The 15,259-nt window shown below is 42.8% G+C and overlaps 1 protein-coding gene and 1 long non-coding RNA gene across 6 annotated transcripts; one reads left to right on the forward strand and one right to left on the reverse strand.

Annotated features, from left to right (window-relative positions):
• The first annotated feature begins 1,447 nt into the window (after positions 1–1,447).
• On the forward strand, positions 1,448–3,332 carry LOC136474943 (uncharacterized). Of its 5 annotated transcripts, none has more exons than XR_010763051.1 (4): positions 1,448–1,934; positions 2,029–2,194; positions 2,646–2,704; positions 3,026–3,332. It is a non-coding gene; the product is annotated as an uncharacterized lncRNA (long non-coding RNA). The 5 variants fall into 5 exon arrangements; XR_010763052.1 differs by having other exon boundaries at positions 2,051–2,194; positions 2,580–2,704; positions 2,851–3,332; XR_010763053.1 differs by having other exon boundaries at positions 2,051–2,194; positions 2,580–2,704.
• Positions 3,333–13,783: 10,451 nt separating this feature from the next.
• On the reverse strand, positions 13,784–15,071 carry LOC136474945 (uncharacterized). The gene has a single exon (XM_066472509.1). It carries the CDS (start codon positions 15,061–15,063, stop codon positions 13,846–13,848), a length of 1,218 nt encoding a protein of 405 aa, XP_066328606.1. The 5' UTR covers positions 15,064–15,071; the 3' UTR covers positions 13,784–13,845.
• Positions 15,072–15,259: the final 188 nt, after the last annotated feature.

The following is a 15,259-nucleotide window of genomic DNA, read 5'->3' on the forward strand; positions in this document are numbered from 1 at the left end:
TTCAATCCAAAATGCAGTAGAAAATAGAATATGTACACGCAGTACATATACATGCAAGAAGCATGCACATGTACGGAAGTCAGGAACACAGTGACTGAAGCGATCTGGTAGATGCTAGTGGATTAATCTATATATTTTTTTAAAAAAACAATCCTACCGAGAAGGCCCGAACGCCGTACTCATGCATGGATGGATTAATCTTTAATTTAATCTTGAAATCCTACCGAGAAGGCACGAAGACCATACTCATGCATGGGGATTAATTTTTAATTTAGTCTCACATACATGCCCACGAACATGAAGTACGTTATGTGATTTGTTCGTTATGATTTAATTTTTGTTAGTCATGATGTATTGAAGAACCTGTCATACGGTGCTACATATTCAGACCGGATGGTCGGGACGTCGGGCTGGTACTCTCGCGGGCAGGGTTCGAGCTCCCACAGGTGCGCTCGTTCGCCTGCTCGGAGTTAAAAAAATCCCCTCACCTGTCTCGAGTTTCTCAAAGTACAGGCAACGGACCGGCCCACTCACAGGGTAACGGGCCCCTATGTAAGGGCGGGATATGGTGTTCGGGGGTTTTCTCGGCCTGCGTGAGAAGGTCTTCTTCCTTAAGCACAAAGTTGCGGGGACTGTCTGCCCACCGTAGGCCGATTTTTTTTTTACATGTATGTACAGATACGCATGAACGACGTAGCATTGTACGTACTCGGCACATGTACATCATAATATATTGGAAGTTATTGCCGTCCTGAAGCCGGTGAATTTTCCGGACTTTATTAGCGAAACATGAAGTTGAAGTTATTGCCGTCCCGAAGTCGGAAAATTATCCGGACTTTATTATCGAAACACCAAGTTGCTGTCAACGTGACCAGTTAGATGTCATGCAACCATCGGATGAACCTTGATCCTGTAGATCGCAGCTTGCGCCGTCAAGCCGATCTAACCACCTTGAAATCGGCCGTACACGAAGTAGGTATGCATTTGAAATCGGCCATACAAGAAGTTGCATGTATATATGCTTAACCACGAACTTGAATGTTCACTAATCACAAAAAAAAAGAACTTGAATGTTCACTAGCTCAATAATCGCACGGCTAGTTTTTGAGTCTAGTTGATCGCCGCCGTCTGGAGCGGAGGCCCTAACGCAACACGCAGTTGCTCCGCATGCCGTCGTCGACAGGATCAACTTGTATCATCTCTATCTCTATCTCTATCTCTATCCCTATAATACAACACTTCAAATTATTTTACAGCCACCAAACAAATCTCACATCTACAGTCACGACCTAAACTACGTCCACCTCATAAAACGCACATAAAAAAGATGACATTAAAAACGTACGCACCAAATTAACTCTCACGCATTCTCTCTTCTTACTCAGCCACATCCGACGGCCGATATTGTTTGATCTCCCACCCTCAATCTCCCCACTTCACCGCTCCACCCCCACCCACGCGCGCAGACGCCGCTGCCTTCTCTTGCTTTTTCGTTCCCCCCTTCAGCCCTCCGGTCCCGATCCACGCCGCCACCCCAACCCAGGCCTCCGAGCTCGTCCTCTACTTCACCAGGCAACTTGCACCCGTCGTCGCCGGGGAGGGCGCCCCCAGTTCCGCCGTCGAACTCTCCTACCACCACATCGACCACGACCGGAACCCGCTCCCCCACGGCAAGCACCGCGTCGCCGTCAAAAACCTGGTGCACTTCAAATCCTCTGTCGATTGTCCCGTCCGAGAAGAACCGCAGAAACCAGAAATCTGCCGCCGCTTGTTTCATTCACCGTCGGCGCCGTGCGAACGGCAATAATCCCCACCCCGTGGATCCGCCGCCCCCACCCCCACACCCCAAATCCTGTGGTCTCGTGGCTTGTCAGATCCACCATGGCGATGCGATAGCAGGGGACGAGGACGATGGCGCAATGAGACTCCAGGCGGTGAGGCTCTAACTTCTGGTGCCTCCCATCCGATTTAATCAGTAGTATCTAATCCCCTATTTGTGTTGTCGCCTTTTGAATCTAAATACAACAGAAAATCCTCGATCCGTTCGCAGGCTCAGACTCGAACCAGGTGGGGATTCATCCATCCACCATCGGCAAGGAACATCCTGGTTCCGCGGGCGGCCCTTGCCATCCATTTACCAGTGCATGGCGTTGCATCTGCTCATCATTCGAGCCAGTGGATACTGGATCCAAAGGTGAGCAACCGCTCAAATCCACCTGACTAATGGCTGAATACGAGTCTTTCTTTCTATCCCCGTACATGGATATGGTATTTATTTGCTCCCAGTTTCCTACTTTCAGCCTGATTCATTGGTGAGATCCAACAAATATGTTTAGATCTTTTTTGTTTGAACGAACACCTTTGTTTCAGATCTGATCGTGATATAGCTCATCATAATATTTTGGCTAGATTGATGAGTAAAAATTGTTATTGCATATCTTGAGATGATAGTTCATTTTAGATCCAACACAATACATGCACCTGTACATGCTATTTAATTATTGTAAATTTGTTTGTCGTAAATCAGAGAGAAATTTACGATTTTTATTAATTTGCTTTGGGTTCTGTATCTCTAATAGGTTCTTTTATCAGAGCCGGCGACTAATTAAACTGTATGTGATCGGAATGGAATCTTGATTTTGTAGGAGGCTAACCTGAAATTTTCCTCCGCTTCACTTGGTCAGCAGCAGTGGATCCTCTGTTGGTAAGTAGTAGTACTCCTTCTCATGGAGTGATTTTTTTTATTCCTCACACTTTCGTGGGTATTGAAAATTGATTCCTCATCAACAAGAGTAGTATGGATTTTTAGTCCATTTCAGTTGACTCATACATATTATTGCTTCACTGTAGATCAACTTTATTAGTGTTTTTTGCTGCTCTGGTTAGGCGTGAAGATTTGGGAATTGTTGCAGTGACCATACCATCTTAACAATTTTATGCCATGACAGGATATATGATTTTCATCTATTCATAATATAAAATTCTCGTAAATATTATTAGCTCAAATTTTTGTAAATATTATTAGTATTGTTGACGCCCTTCGGGGAGGCGAGGAGGAAGCCATGGTGTCTGCTGTCAGCGTCCCAATCGCCCGCGCCCACGCCCTTCGCGGAGGCGAGGAGGAAGCCATGGTGCCTGCTGTTAGCGTCCCGATCGCCTTGATCGCCCACGCTCACGCCCTTCGTGGAGGCGAGGAGGAAGCCGTGGTGCAAAAGTGTTTTCCGGATTGTATACATGCTCAAATACAATTATGTAAAAGTTGAACTATGAAAAAAAACATTGGTTGTTTTCATGTACATTTTTAAAATAAAACCGTGGCGTTAGCACGGGCATTATACTAGTATCCATGTAGTACGTTGCTGCCGCAATGTGGCTCACTAATTCGATTTATTTGGCAAATAAATCCTCAAGAAATTTCCTGCAGAAAATTGTGTACACGTAAAACAGCATCTATTTTATATATTTCGTAATATCTATTTGCTGATGATGTATATATGCCATGTGATATTTTGTTTTATGCTCGATCATTTAAATGCATTTATCACACATAATGAAATTTATATAATGTAATTATAAGAATGAAATCCTGAATGATTACACTAGAAAGATTGTATAAGGCATATGAGCTCTCTATAAATCCTGCAGATCTTAGACTTATCACCTTTGAGAGGCTCATATTTGTTTTTCCTAGCATAATAAATTTTTGGGATGAATGAATGGTTGGTATTAATTCTGAAAATTTGCATATATCGTAATCCTGAAAAATGCTAGGATGCTTCTAAGAGTATTTTGTATAACCACTAGATTTATCCTGAATGACAGAATTATATAACATGGTCATTTATTAAATCTTAATAGGATATTCTACAACCACTGAAGTGGAGTTGACCTTAAGCATTATAGTTCCTTATATTACTCTCAAAGAATGAGTATGTGACCAAGCTAAATCCCGAAGGTCATATGGGACTCACTGAATGAGAAATTCTAAAAGATATCCTACATTATGATTGCATAATGCCAGAAATATTGAAAATTGAATTTTAAAGCTATATGACCATATGGGATATAATGCTGCTCTATAAACAAATACAATAAGCTTGAAGCTTTGTGATTAAAAAGTCATAGGAGACGAGATGGTAAATAAGACTTTGTCTAATTCCAAAAAAAAATATTTCTTGAAATAGAAAGACCGAGAGCATTGAAGTACTAGAAGTATTCAAATTTATCATTCATAATTACTCAATATCAAATAGAAATTGAGTTAGAATTTTTGGACAGCATTATGAATCGGGATATATGACTTGAATATGTTGTGTTCCTAGAAGGATCATGATTACATATCACAACTATGAAGTAAAGCATGCATGAAGCTGCTAAATATCAAGCATAGAAGCTAAGACATGTAAGAATGGATAAGAATTAGAATATTTAAAGGTTCTCTTGAAAAAGAGCTTAGCCATGTGCTTATAGACTTGTATGTCTTTTGTGGCAGAACAGTTCAAAATAGCACGCTTCCGGAGGCGCTCGTCTTTCACCAGACACTAAGCACCCCGAAAGCTAGCTATATTGAACGGTTCCGTCGAGCATATCCCATGGAAGAACTCGAACAATCCATATTTTTCCTCCAGGATCCAATAATGAGAATGAGTTTACAATACTTAGTCCATTTCATACAACAAGAGTTCTTAGAAATATATTATTACAATACCAAGTTCAGAGTGCAGAATTTAAACAGCGGGATTAAAATAAATATCTAACGATAAGATACAAGGATCCGTCTGTGCCCACCAGAAGAATCCTCCACACAACAGCTACTCCTCAAGCTGCACCTACAACAGGGGTAAATAAACCCTGAGTACATAATGTACTCGCAAGACTTACCCAACTAGTGAAAATAATTTCCCGACTCCAAGGATATGATAAGCTTTATGGCTTGTAGGGTTTCCTTTTACAAAAAGCATTACTAGTAGTGAATCCTTATGTATGTATTTTATTAGCAGTCATGATTAGTTCATTAGCTAATCATTCTATGTAAGCACTTGTTCTACTTTCAAACAAGAGTTGAGCAATCAGATCCTTTTCACATCTTTCATCTTTCAGTTCTTACTACGGTGCTAGATCGTAGACAAGTCGTACCGTATTACACAGCGATTCGTGAATCAATATAGCCCAGTTGGGGAATCAATATAGCCCAGCTGGGTACCCCAAAACACATGCCCCGCTTATACCTCAGGCACAAATAGGACCAACCCACCACTCTCCTGTCAAAGGGATCCAGGTCCCCATCAAAACTTAGACTCCAAGCCCCCACCCCTGAGTCCCGGACTCAGTGTGGTGCTTCGACCTCCACCATGCCCGCCTCCAATCAATTAGTCTAGAAAAAGCCGGACCCACGACAAGAGAGCAACGAACCTTTCCGCTCCCATAAGCAAGTATGTGCTCAGGATAATAAGTCTGTGACCTGACTAGAATCTAATGCAACGGCCGGTCCTTAACCGACACGGACAGGAAAAATAGTATAATCAAGCTATGTCCCATTGGCCGTGGGACACAACCTATTACACCCACCAATACCCATACCATATCCTTGCCCGGTCTCTATTTTTCTTTCACCATTTTATCATGAGAGTGATAATAATAATCATCCATTGTGAGTAACGGTAGGTTACTCATGCTACCGAAAAACCTAAGCATAGCAACTACTCGACCTAAGCTAGTAGGACTCATAGGTAGGTATATCTATGCATTAGTTTTAACAATAAGCCTGTAACATAAATGCACATCACACACACACACACACACACACACACATATATATATATATATATATATATATATATATATATATATATATATATATATATATATATATATATATATATATTCAGTGATTATTAAAAATAAGGGTTATGTATCGGGGCTTGTCTTGGGCAGGCGGGGTGCCTGCCCAGTCAGTCAGTGGTGGCTCTAGGACCTTCTCCTCCACGAGGATCTCTTTCTCGTACTCCTCGATCACCTTCTCAAAGTCGTGGTCTCTGATGGTCACGATATCTGCCAATTCGTTCTCTACATGTATGCGATGATGATGCAACACTTAGTATTTTAGTAACAGCAACTCTTAAAATAAGAATACACATGTTAAGCTACTAAGCTAGCTCTAATGACTAAGATACTAAGCTAATCATTATCTCTATCAAATAGATTCCAAGCTCACCCTACAAGTGCTTAATTTTTATAAACCAATATCATGCCATTATTTATTTAGCCTTAATGGGTATTTAGCTACCATATTAAATAGTCTATTTTAGGGCTACAAAAATTACAGTGAGCACATAATAATACAATGAAGCTACTTTAAAATTTTAGGGTTTTTGCTATTACCAATCTACCACAAAAATTGCTACAATATTTAACCTAATAATATTGAGCATTCTCAAATAATTTAATAGCTTCTGGTATCAATAAGTATATATATGAACTAAATACACTAACAGATAGAGCACAATTTTAGGAACTTAACAAAATTGGTTTCATAATTTTGGGATACCTACATGATTTTATATTAATTACTAAAGTTCAGCTCATAATTAAAAATGAAAAGCTATTTCAATTCTCCACTAAAAAGCTAAACTGATTTCGGCCCAATGCGGCCCACACGGCCCAACACGCGCGCGCGAGCGCGTGGTGGCCCACAGGCGTGGCCCATGCGAGGCCAGCCTACAGCGTGAGGCTGCCCGCGGTGGGAGGGATCCCACGCGTGCCGGTACATTAGCAAAAATACTCCTGAACTATGAGCAAAACAACCCACAGTCCATGTTACTATTTCTATAGACAACGACTTTACAATGGAACCCTCGGATATTTCTCCTCTTTACAACAACAAGGCCCTCGGCCATCCCCCGCACGCTCCGGCGCGGTGAGTGGTGGCATTGGCACTTGTGCCAGCCACACAGGACCCACGCTGACCTATCTACGAGGTCGACGCTCACCTAGGGTTCGACGCGAGATGATGGGCGGCGGTTGCACGAGCCGGGGCGCCATAGAAGGACCTCTCCACGACTGCGGGCACCCTGCGGCAATGATAATGGCGTTCAGGTGAGCCACAGCAACAACAAGGCAGTAGGGGTAGTAGGTGAGCAATGACAACTCACCAGTGACCTTACCGAGAAGCCGGCTCGGCCGGAGATGACCCAAGCGAGGCTAGCCACATGCACGCTACGAGGTGAACGGCGGACCGTAAAGACACGACCGTGGCAGCGATGAGGTGGCACTAGAGCTGTGACTAGTATGCGCACGATGAAGAGGGAACCAAGGCGAGCTAGTGGTGCAGAGGAATTAGCGTGGGGTGAAGTGGTTGAGGGTGGCCACGGTGCGGCGATGAGGGGCCTTAACGGCACGGCGGCGGGCAAAGCTCCAAAATTAGAGCTCGGCCGAGCCGCAATAAAGGCAGGGTGGGGTCAGCTGGAGAGAGGGCATGAAGGCGAAGACGCGAGCACGAGAAATTAATGAGAGGTGCTCGCTCTCTAGATTCACCATGACGCAACATGACGGCAACGAAAAATAGAGGGAGAAAGAGGGAAAGAGAGAGACGGAGCGGCAGGTGGGCTCGGCTCGTAAATGCCTTGGCGGGATGCGAGCGGCGAGCACGAGAGGTCCACGCACTGGCACTATGGACAACGTGTGTGCGCGTCCGACCGGCATGGCCCATGCGCCGTAGTGCCATAAATGCCATGGCGACGACGGCTTGCCCACGTGCGCACGGTAGAGGCAGCACGCATAGGGGCAGCAACAATGCAGAGGTGCAGTGGACCGGCGTGGACGCGACGACGATGCAACGGACGATGCGACGGCAGCGGCAGCATCACGACGTGAGGAGCGTCGGCAGTGCGGACGTGACGACAACGCAACATGGCCGCGACAACACCCAAAATGACAGCGTGAGGCAGAGCAGCAGAGTGCGGGGCTAGTGGCTCGCTGCGGCCAGCCTCGGCCATGCCCAGGCGGCCAGCCTCAGCCATGCCCAGGCGGCCCGACCGGCCAAGCGCGGTAGCACAGTTGACCGCACGAGACGTGGCCATGTGCGTGGCATGAGAAGGTCGCGTGGTGACCGTGCACCCGACGCCAACCAACCCGAGATAATGACACACACGAATTTTAAAGCGTCCAACATGACCAAACGATTGCTTTAGAACCTAAACCATCCTCACCATGCTCAAGATGGCACATGACACTACCAAATCGAGCTATAATACTACACCACCCTTTAATCCAATCTCTCACAATAAATTGCTAAACATAGCAATATCTAGCTGTTGGCAGACTTGAAAATTTCTAAATTTTTTAGCTGAATTTGATTTCCATTTGTGATTTCTAAGCTAGTGGAAAAATTAGCTAGTAATATCATTTTTTGACCGCAAGTATTTCATTGTCATCTACAAAGTTTTTACTTCAAACTTTACTTAAGTATCACATATATGTTCTATAGTATTTTTGCTTAATAAAATTGGTTTTAAACCCTAAGTGATATAACATGACTATCGAATCAACTTTCATTTTGCATTTTAGTTGATCGTTTTAAGTTATAGAAATTGATCTACACACTTTATTATATGCATTAACACATAAACATGATGCTCATGACATGCTTTAGTAAATGATTTACGGTGTAACACCGAGAGTGTTACATCTTTAAAGTTACTATCCTAAAGTATTAGTAGTAGTGGTGATGGTGCTTTAAGTTTTAGTTCCCGTTGAATTAAGTGGACTATATGTAAACTCATACAAGAGCTAATGATTACTTTATTAGCTTGAAGACTAATATGAAGCATTTATATATTCTTAGTTGTAATTCTTACTTGTAATAATATGTGTCAATCTTGCATGGAACAAATAAGTTTTATATGTTTTGCATATAAATAATTGTCTATTTTTGCCCATCTAAATAAGTTTGCAATGATTTATCCACAAAGAAGCCTCAATTAACCATGAAGGTTATAGTTCTTTGTGCACTACTATCATGTATGTAGAAGGAAAACTAGATTTCCTAGAAGCACATGAACAATTGGACTATACTAGCATATTAACTGATCTTGGAAAGATCGATTTAGCCAAGAAATAGTATAATCCTAGAACTAAGTATTTAATACGTTAGCCTAAAAACTAGAAGTTTATGTTCTACCCTAAATATAAAGTTGTACACTAAATAGTACACTGTATATATGAATTTTATGCCATAATCATTGAATACTAGAAGTATGATTGAATTATTTGAAACATTAGGAATGATTATTCATAGATGATGCATGAAGTATATTACTACTTGAAGTAATTATGGCATGAAAAGGAGGAGCAATTTTTGATAAATGCATAAGAAAATATGGGTAATATATATTTAATAGGCATAGCCTTCCTAAATCTATCTTTAAGTGCGTGTATCAGGACTTGAAGTCCTAGCCACGTCCTCTCCGGCCGAGTTAACTTTCTCTACATTGCACGAATTGCAAGCAAGCTTGTAGCTTTGTATTTCGTTGTTATCTATTACGTTGGATTGAATACCAACATTTCACATTACATATGAATGTGTATCACTATGTTGTGCTCTCCTTAGTTGCAACTTCTCCACCCCTGCATGAGTATTAGCATAGAAGCTATATTCATAGCTTGTAGCTACTACCTTTTCCCTTCATAATTAAATTGGCTAGCTAGCACGCTAGTTCTCATTGAACTAAGAAATATTTTGTTTTCAATGCGTTGCATGCATAAGCAATCCATTGGTCTATGGCCAAGTAGCCTAAGATCAGGGAAAGTTGGTTAATCTGAAATTAGCTAAATGGAGAAGTGACACAATTGATGGGGTGAATAATTATGGAATTAAGATGGTGGATAACACACTTAGATGATTTGGGATTTTTTGAAGAAAAGGCATCTGGGAAATTTTGCATTAATGTCAATTAGAAAATTCTAGAAAAAGTTTCATGTGGGTTTGAATGTTGCTTATTTTATATATTTAAAGTTATGGTCCATATTTTTTATGTATGAGTACTTGGATCAAAATTTTGGGCTAAACAATAATGAAGCTAGACAATAAAATAGTTTTTGTAAACTATGATATGTGCAAATCAGGGGGAGAACATCCCTGAGTTTATAGGAATGCTGAACATTCTTAAGTGCACTTTATGTATTATATTCTAGCTTGCTGCATTTAATGAACATTAACCTCGTGTTTAAATATGTGCATGAATATTTCTCATAAAAACTCATCATAGCATACATGAATGGGCACTCACTTGTAGTTGGAGATATATGAATTTTAACTATTTTAAGCCCATGATATGGGATATCTTTTGAAGTATGCTATTAAAGATCTAATATTGGTATTAGGGGAGAGAAAGTCTATTTTGAATGCCAAATATTATTTCCATAGAAGAAAAATGATCTTAAGAGAAAAATATTCCTTGAAGGTTGAAGTGGGAATATTATCATGCACTAAATCAAACAATAGCTTGACTAATGCTCTTGTGAAGCATGAAGCGGAGCATATGCCAGATATTTTTAAAAATGAGAGGAGTAACTTGAAGTTATAAACTAGAAATTATGTTTACTTATAGTAAACTAAATGTTATATACTATCAAGCTAAAATCTATGGGGACGCCTATAGGTTCTAGTTTAGTGTATATTTGTTAAATGAAATAAAGAACAAACTCCTCAATTCTCATGAAGAGAACACCTCACGAAGAAGGTTAAGCACCTCATGAAGAGGATCATCGTGAAGATGAAATCCAATACACTAAGCGTGCACATCATAGTGTTGGGTACGCAGAACAATAAATTATCTCTTGTTTGGGAAATGACAAAGAGATAGAATAATCTCATATTGTGAGAATATTAGGAGAAAATAATAGTTGTCGACAACGCTAACTCTATAAATGTAAATGTTTCTCTTACAAGAATCCGGATCCGGAAAACAAAGTCTATGGCAAAGTTTCTTGTAGCGATTATATCGGGTCAATGAAGAAAGCAATTGAGGTTGAATCTCCTACTAAGAAGATATACAAGTTCTGCTTTGTCTCTAGCAAATGAAATGAGTGAATATGAAATATGCAGTTAGTAAGTGGATTCTGAAAATCCATATAGTTCCTAAAGAATAGAAATAGCAACATATGGAAATTAAATCTCATACTACGTATTAAGAAGTCTAAGGTAGAATATATATTCCTGTATGAATATTGAAGTCTCAAGAAGAGCATGTCCTAGAAGGAATAGAGTCATCGAATGACTTTATAGTGAATAACACTATCTCATTGTGTATATCTCAGAATAATCCCTCATGCAGTAGAGAATATATCTCGTGGAAGAGAAATGTAATTCACCAAAAATAAAAACATCCTTGAAGGAACTAATCCATGAAGGATTTACCGATCGATTCTTGAATAAACACCATTGATCCCTGAAGTGAATATAGACCCGAGAAAAAGAAAATGAGGAATCTTAAACATCATGAAGGTGTCATATAAACACTCAGAAAATGCATATCAAAAGCTAGCAAATGAAGTGTTGATATCCTCTAAACACCATAGAAGGTATAAGAATAGTGGTGATCTTGGCAATTGAATTATCCTCTAAATGTCAAATGTAAGACTGAATTTATTATTTAGTGGTATAATTAAAATCTTGAAGATTTGAAGAACATATAATTTAAAAATCCACTAAGGAAAGAATTATAAGTATTCAAACTCTAGTATAAGTTTGATACACTATCTAGAAGATATTGAATATTATAACTTATTTACCTCCATAATCCTTTGAAAGGATTTTACCCTAAAGGATAAATTTTATTTATTTTGCACAACTAATAAGTGGTCATTATGCATGAAGCATATTGCTCTTGTTTATACTTGTATTATAATTCATAGAAGAATTAGGAGCCATCTTTTGAAAGATATAGTATTATGGTACTGCATACCATTAGTTAACCACACAATTATAAAAAGTGATATTTGAACAATGAAGTTCAAACTATGGCTTCATGAGGGGGAGCATATCTGATTAAATCTACCTTGAAGTAAACCACTAAAATTACAAATATCAAGTACATCATATTTGCTAAAATATTGAAGTTTATGCATAGATCTTGAAGATAAATATCTATTCATGAAGAATAGAATATCCTGAAGAATACATGATCAAGAAGGTTAAATGTTGTACTCTTTTTTTCTATGTGAGTTTTTACTTGAAGGTTTCTCACACAAATTTTTAATGAGACAACATGTGCAATGCAATTAACGAATACGATATACTCTTTTCTCCAAGAACCGTTTTTCCCACTGAATTTTCGGATGAAGTTTTTAATAAGGCATATGCATATCGTAGTAATCGTCCAAGGGGAAGTGTTGTAAAACATACGAACTCTATCCTAGAAATAAAGGAGAAGGTGAAATCCTAATCCTAGTCCATTTGTATGTGGGCTCTTACCAAACTCTTAGACCTTGGTAGGACTATATATATATATATATATATATATATATATATATATATATATATATATATATATATATATATATATATGGGAGCTCTATGTTGTAATGACTAATATTCAGAGAAATAAAGAATAAACTCCCTATCTTTTGTGTCTATATGTTCTATTTTCATCTACTATGTTAATCACGAGAGACAGAGAGAAAAAGATTCTAACCAGTGACAACATGTTTTATAACAAGCACTGCTTGTCGTCCAAAACATACGTGCCTTCTCGTGAGTCGTGACCCGCAACGTTGCATCGTGCAAGATTCATCCCAACCAAATCGTCCAAACCCTCATGTGTATGTACGTGCTGCGCCGACTTGTTCAAGAAGATGCATTGCACGTTTCACTAAAAAAAGGGGCGCGGTGGTTGCCCGGGCAGGGAAACATCTGTTCGTGGCTTGGATTGGGGTGACATCGGCACGTTGTGTTTGACCCGGGAGAGAGGAATGGAATGTCAGGGCAGGCAGTCAAATAATTCTGCGAATGTAATCCGATTCAGGTGGTCACACTGCCGCATCATTAGCGGTTAAGACGTGTGATCTGTGTCTGTGAAGTGATCTGCATGTTAATTATCTGTGTGGTGATGCAGACGTGCACAGGTTCAGAACATGACCAGCACTTTCCTCAACAAGTCTCGTATGGCTTATTGTTGGTCGGCTTGAAGATAATTGCCGTACACGTAGGATGACCAAAGATCACAACATGATTTATCAGCGAATAGCACTAACGATCAAATTGACTTTACAGCGATGTTTACACCTAATGAAAGTTACGTGTGTGTGTGTGACACACACACACACACACTAATTATGTATGATAGTTAACAGATTAGATCCCTGATTCATTGCACGACGACACAAATTTGCTCGACTACTGTCGGTAAGAACAACCGGTTGGCATCTCAGCGTGTTCAAACCACGTCGTCAATCGAGTCACCTGACAACAATTATGTCGTGGAGTGGCGGACGGGGCCACCAGTGCCGACGAACTCACCTCCGCCCGGTGATTTCTGCACCAGGCTTGCTCACAGCTCTCGCTGCAGGAAGACACCGGACACGGACTGCCGGACTCAGCAGGGGCCGGCGCTGGTTTTCTCCATAAAATGAAGCACGTCTCAAGCAATCCAAGTGACAGTTGTAGTAGTATTGCATAATCTCTTCTATCATTGTCGTTTAATAATACATCCCGGTAGAGAGTAAACCGAAGCCCAAACAGAACACTGAAAAAAAAACGAACCGAATTGTACACGGTACACTGGGTAGCAAATGGCGCAATGCCACAACGAAAAATGGCTATCGTTGTTCCAAGAAACGTTTACCCTTTCACGTCGCCGACCTGGCGGCGCCGCGGCCGCCGAGGTGCTCCGGGTGGGCGTGGAACCCTTTGGCCAGCCGGTGAAGGCCCGGGTGCAGCCGGACGCAACCCATTAGGTTCTGCCGCTGCGGCATCGGCATGCCGCCCTCTGCTGCCGCCGCCTTCTTGCTCCGCTTCTTGTTCTTGCCGGCCGAGGCGTGGCCATCGGCAGCCGCGGGTCCTGCGCTCGCCGCCTTCACCGGCTGTTGCACTTGCACCGGCGCGTACTTGAATACCGGGTCCTTGCTAATGTTGCCGGCGGTCCGGCCTTTGGTTGCCCTCCGGAAGAGGAGCAGGTCTCTGAGCCGCCACATCTTCCTGCCGCCGCCATTGCTGGTGGCCGGAGGAGTGGAGGGCGGGGGCGTGGCAGCGTCGGGATCCATGCGAGAAGAGGCTGAGTCGACGCCGCCCGCGTCGTGTTTGGCGCCAGCGCCAGGAGGGGAGGGGGCATTGGCCGCCTTGGCCAGCGCGGCGGCGAACGGGTCGAAGTTGGCATTGGCACTGCCAGGCCCTGTCAGGCGGGCCCGGAGCCGGGGAGACCACATCACGGACCTCGCCGATCGTGGCGAGGACCCCACACTTCCGCTTTCGAGTAAACGCGGCGGAGGCTTCAGAGGTCGGATCTTGCCCTCGTCGAAGAGCTCGTCCGCCGTCGTCAGTTCTTGCGCCTGCGCGGAGGCCTTGTCGAGGAGGACGCCGAAGTCGAAGTCCGCGTCGTCCATCTCGCCCGCTTCCACAGTCGTCGCGGCCACGCTGGCGAACTCGGCCTTCGGCTTCCCTGGCTTCTCTTCCCAATCGAATGGCACGGTGGAGGTGACCATTGGCTTAGACATAGAGTAAGACACGCGGGGCTGGAAACCCACGTCGTCGTCGTCGTCCTTGTCGCCGCCGCCGTTGACGCTGTCGAACTGCGCGTATATGGCGGCGGCCCGCGCCGGGCTGGTGGGAGCGCTGGTGAAGTGCTGGAAGAGGTCGAAGGGGTCGGCGCCGGAGGCGCCGGGAGGGAGTTGCTCGAACGGGTTGGGCGACGGGGGCGCCGTCACCGCCGTGGTGGCCAGGAAGGGGTTGCCCGCCGCCACGTCGTCGGTGGAGGCGAACGGGTTGATCGCGGACTTTGGGGTGTAGGCGCCGGCGGCCGCGTTGTCGAGCAGGAACTCCTGCGGCGGCCGCGGTGACATGATCTCCATCGCGTTGGGTATGGTCTACGGAGATGCACGTCGCGGCGAGGAGCGAGGAGGTTTTGAGGCGGAAAAGAAAGGCGCAAGAGGTGGATACAAACGTGGCGTAGACTAATGTAAACGAGCAAGTGTTGCCTTCTTGGGTTGGGGGGGCTCCACCTCATAGCAAATTTATGCGGTTTCAGTTAAACAGGCGGAAGGGCAT

This window comes from Miscanthus floridulus, chromosome 8 (genome assembly GCF_019320115.1).
Source record: "Miscanthus floridulus cultivar M001 chromosome 8, ASM1932011v1, whole genome shotgun sequence".
Classification (NCBI taxonomy): domain Eukaryota; kingdom Viridiplantae; phylum Streptophyta; class Magnoliopsida; order Poales; family Poaceae; genus Miscanthus; species Miscanthus floridulus.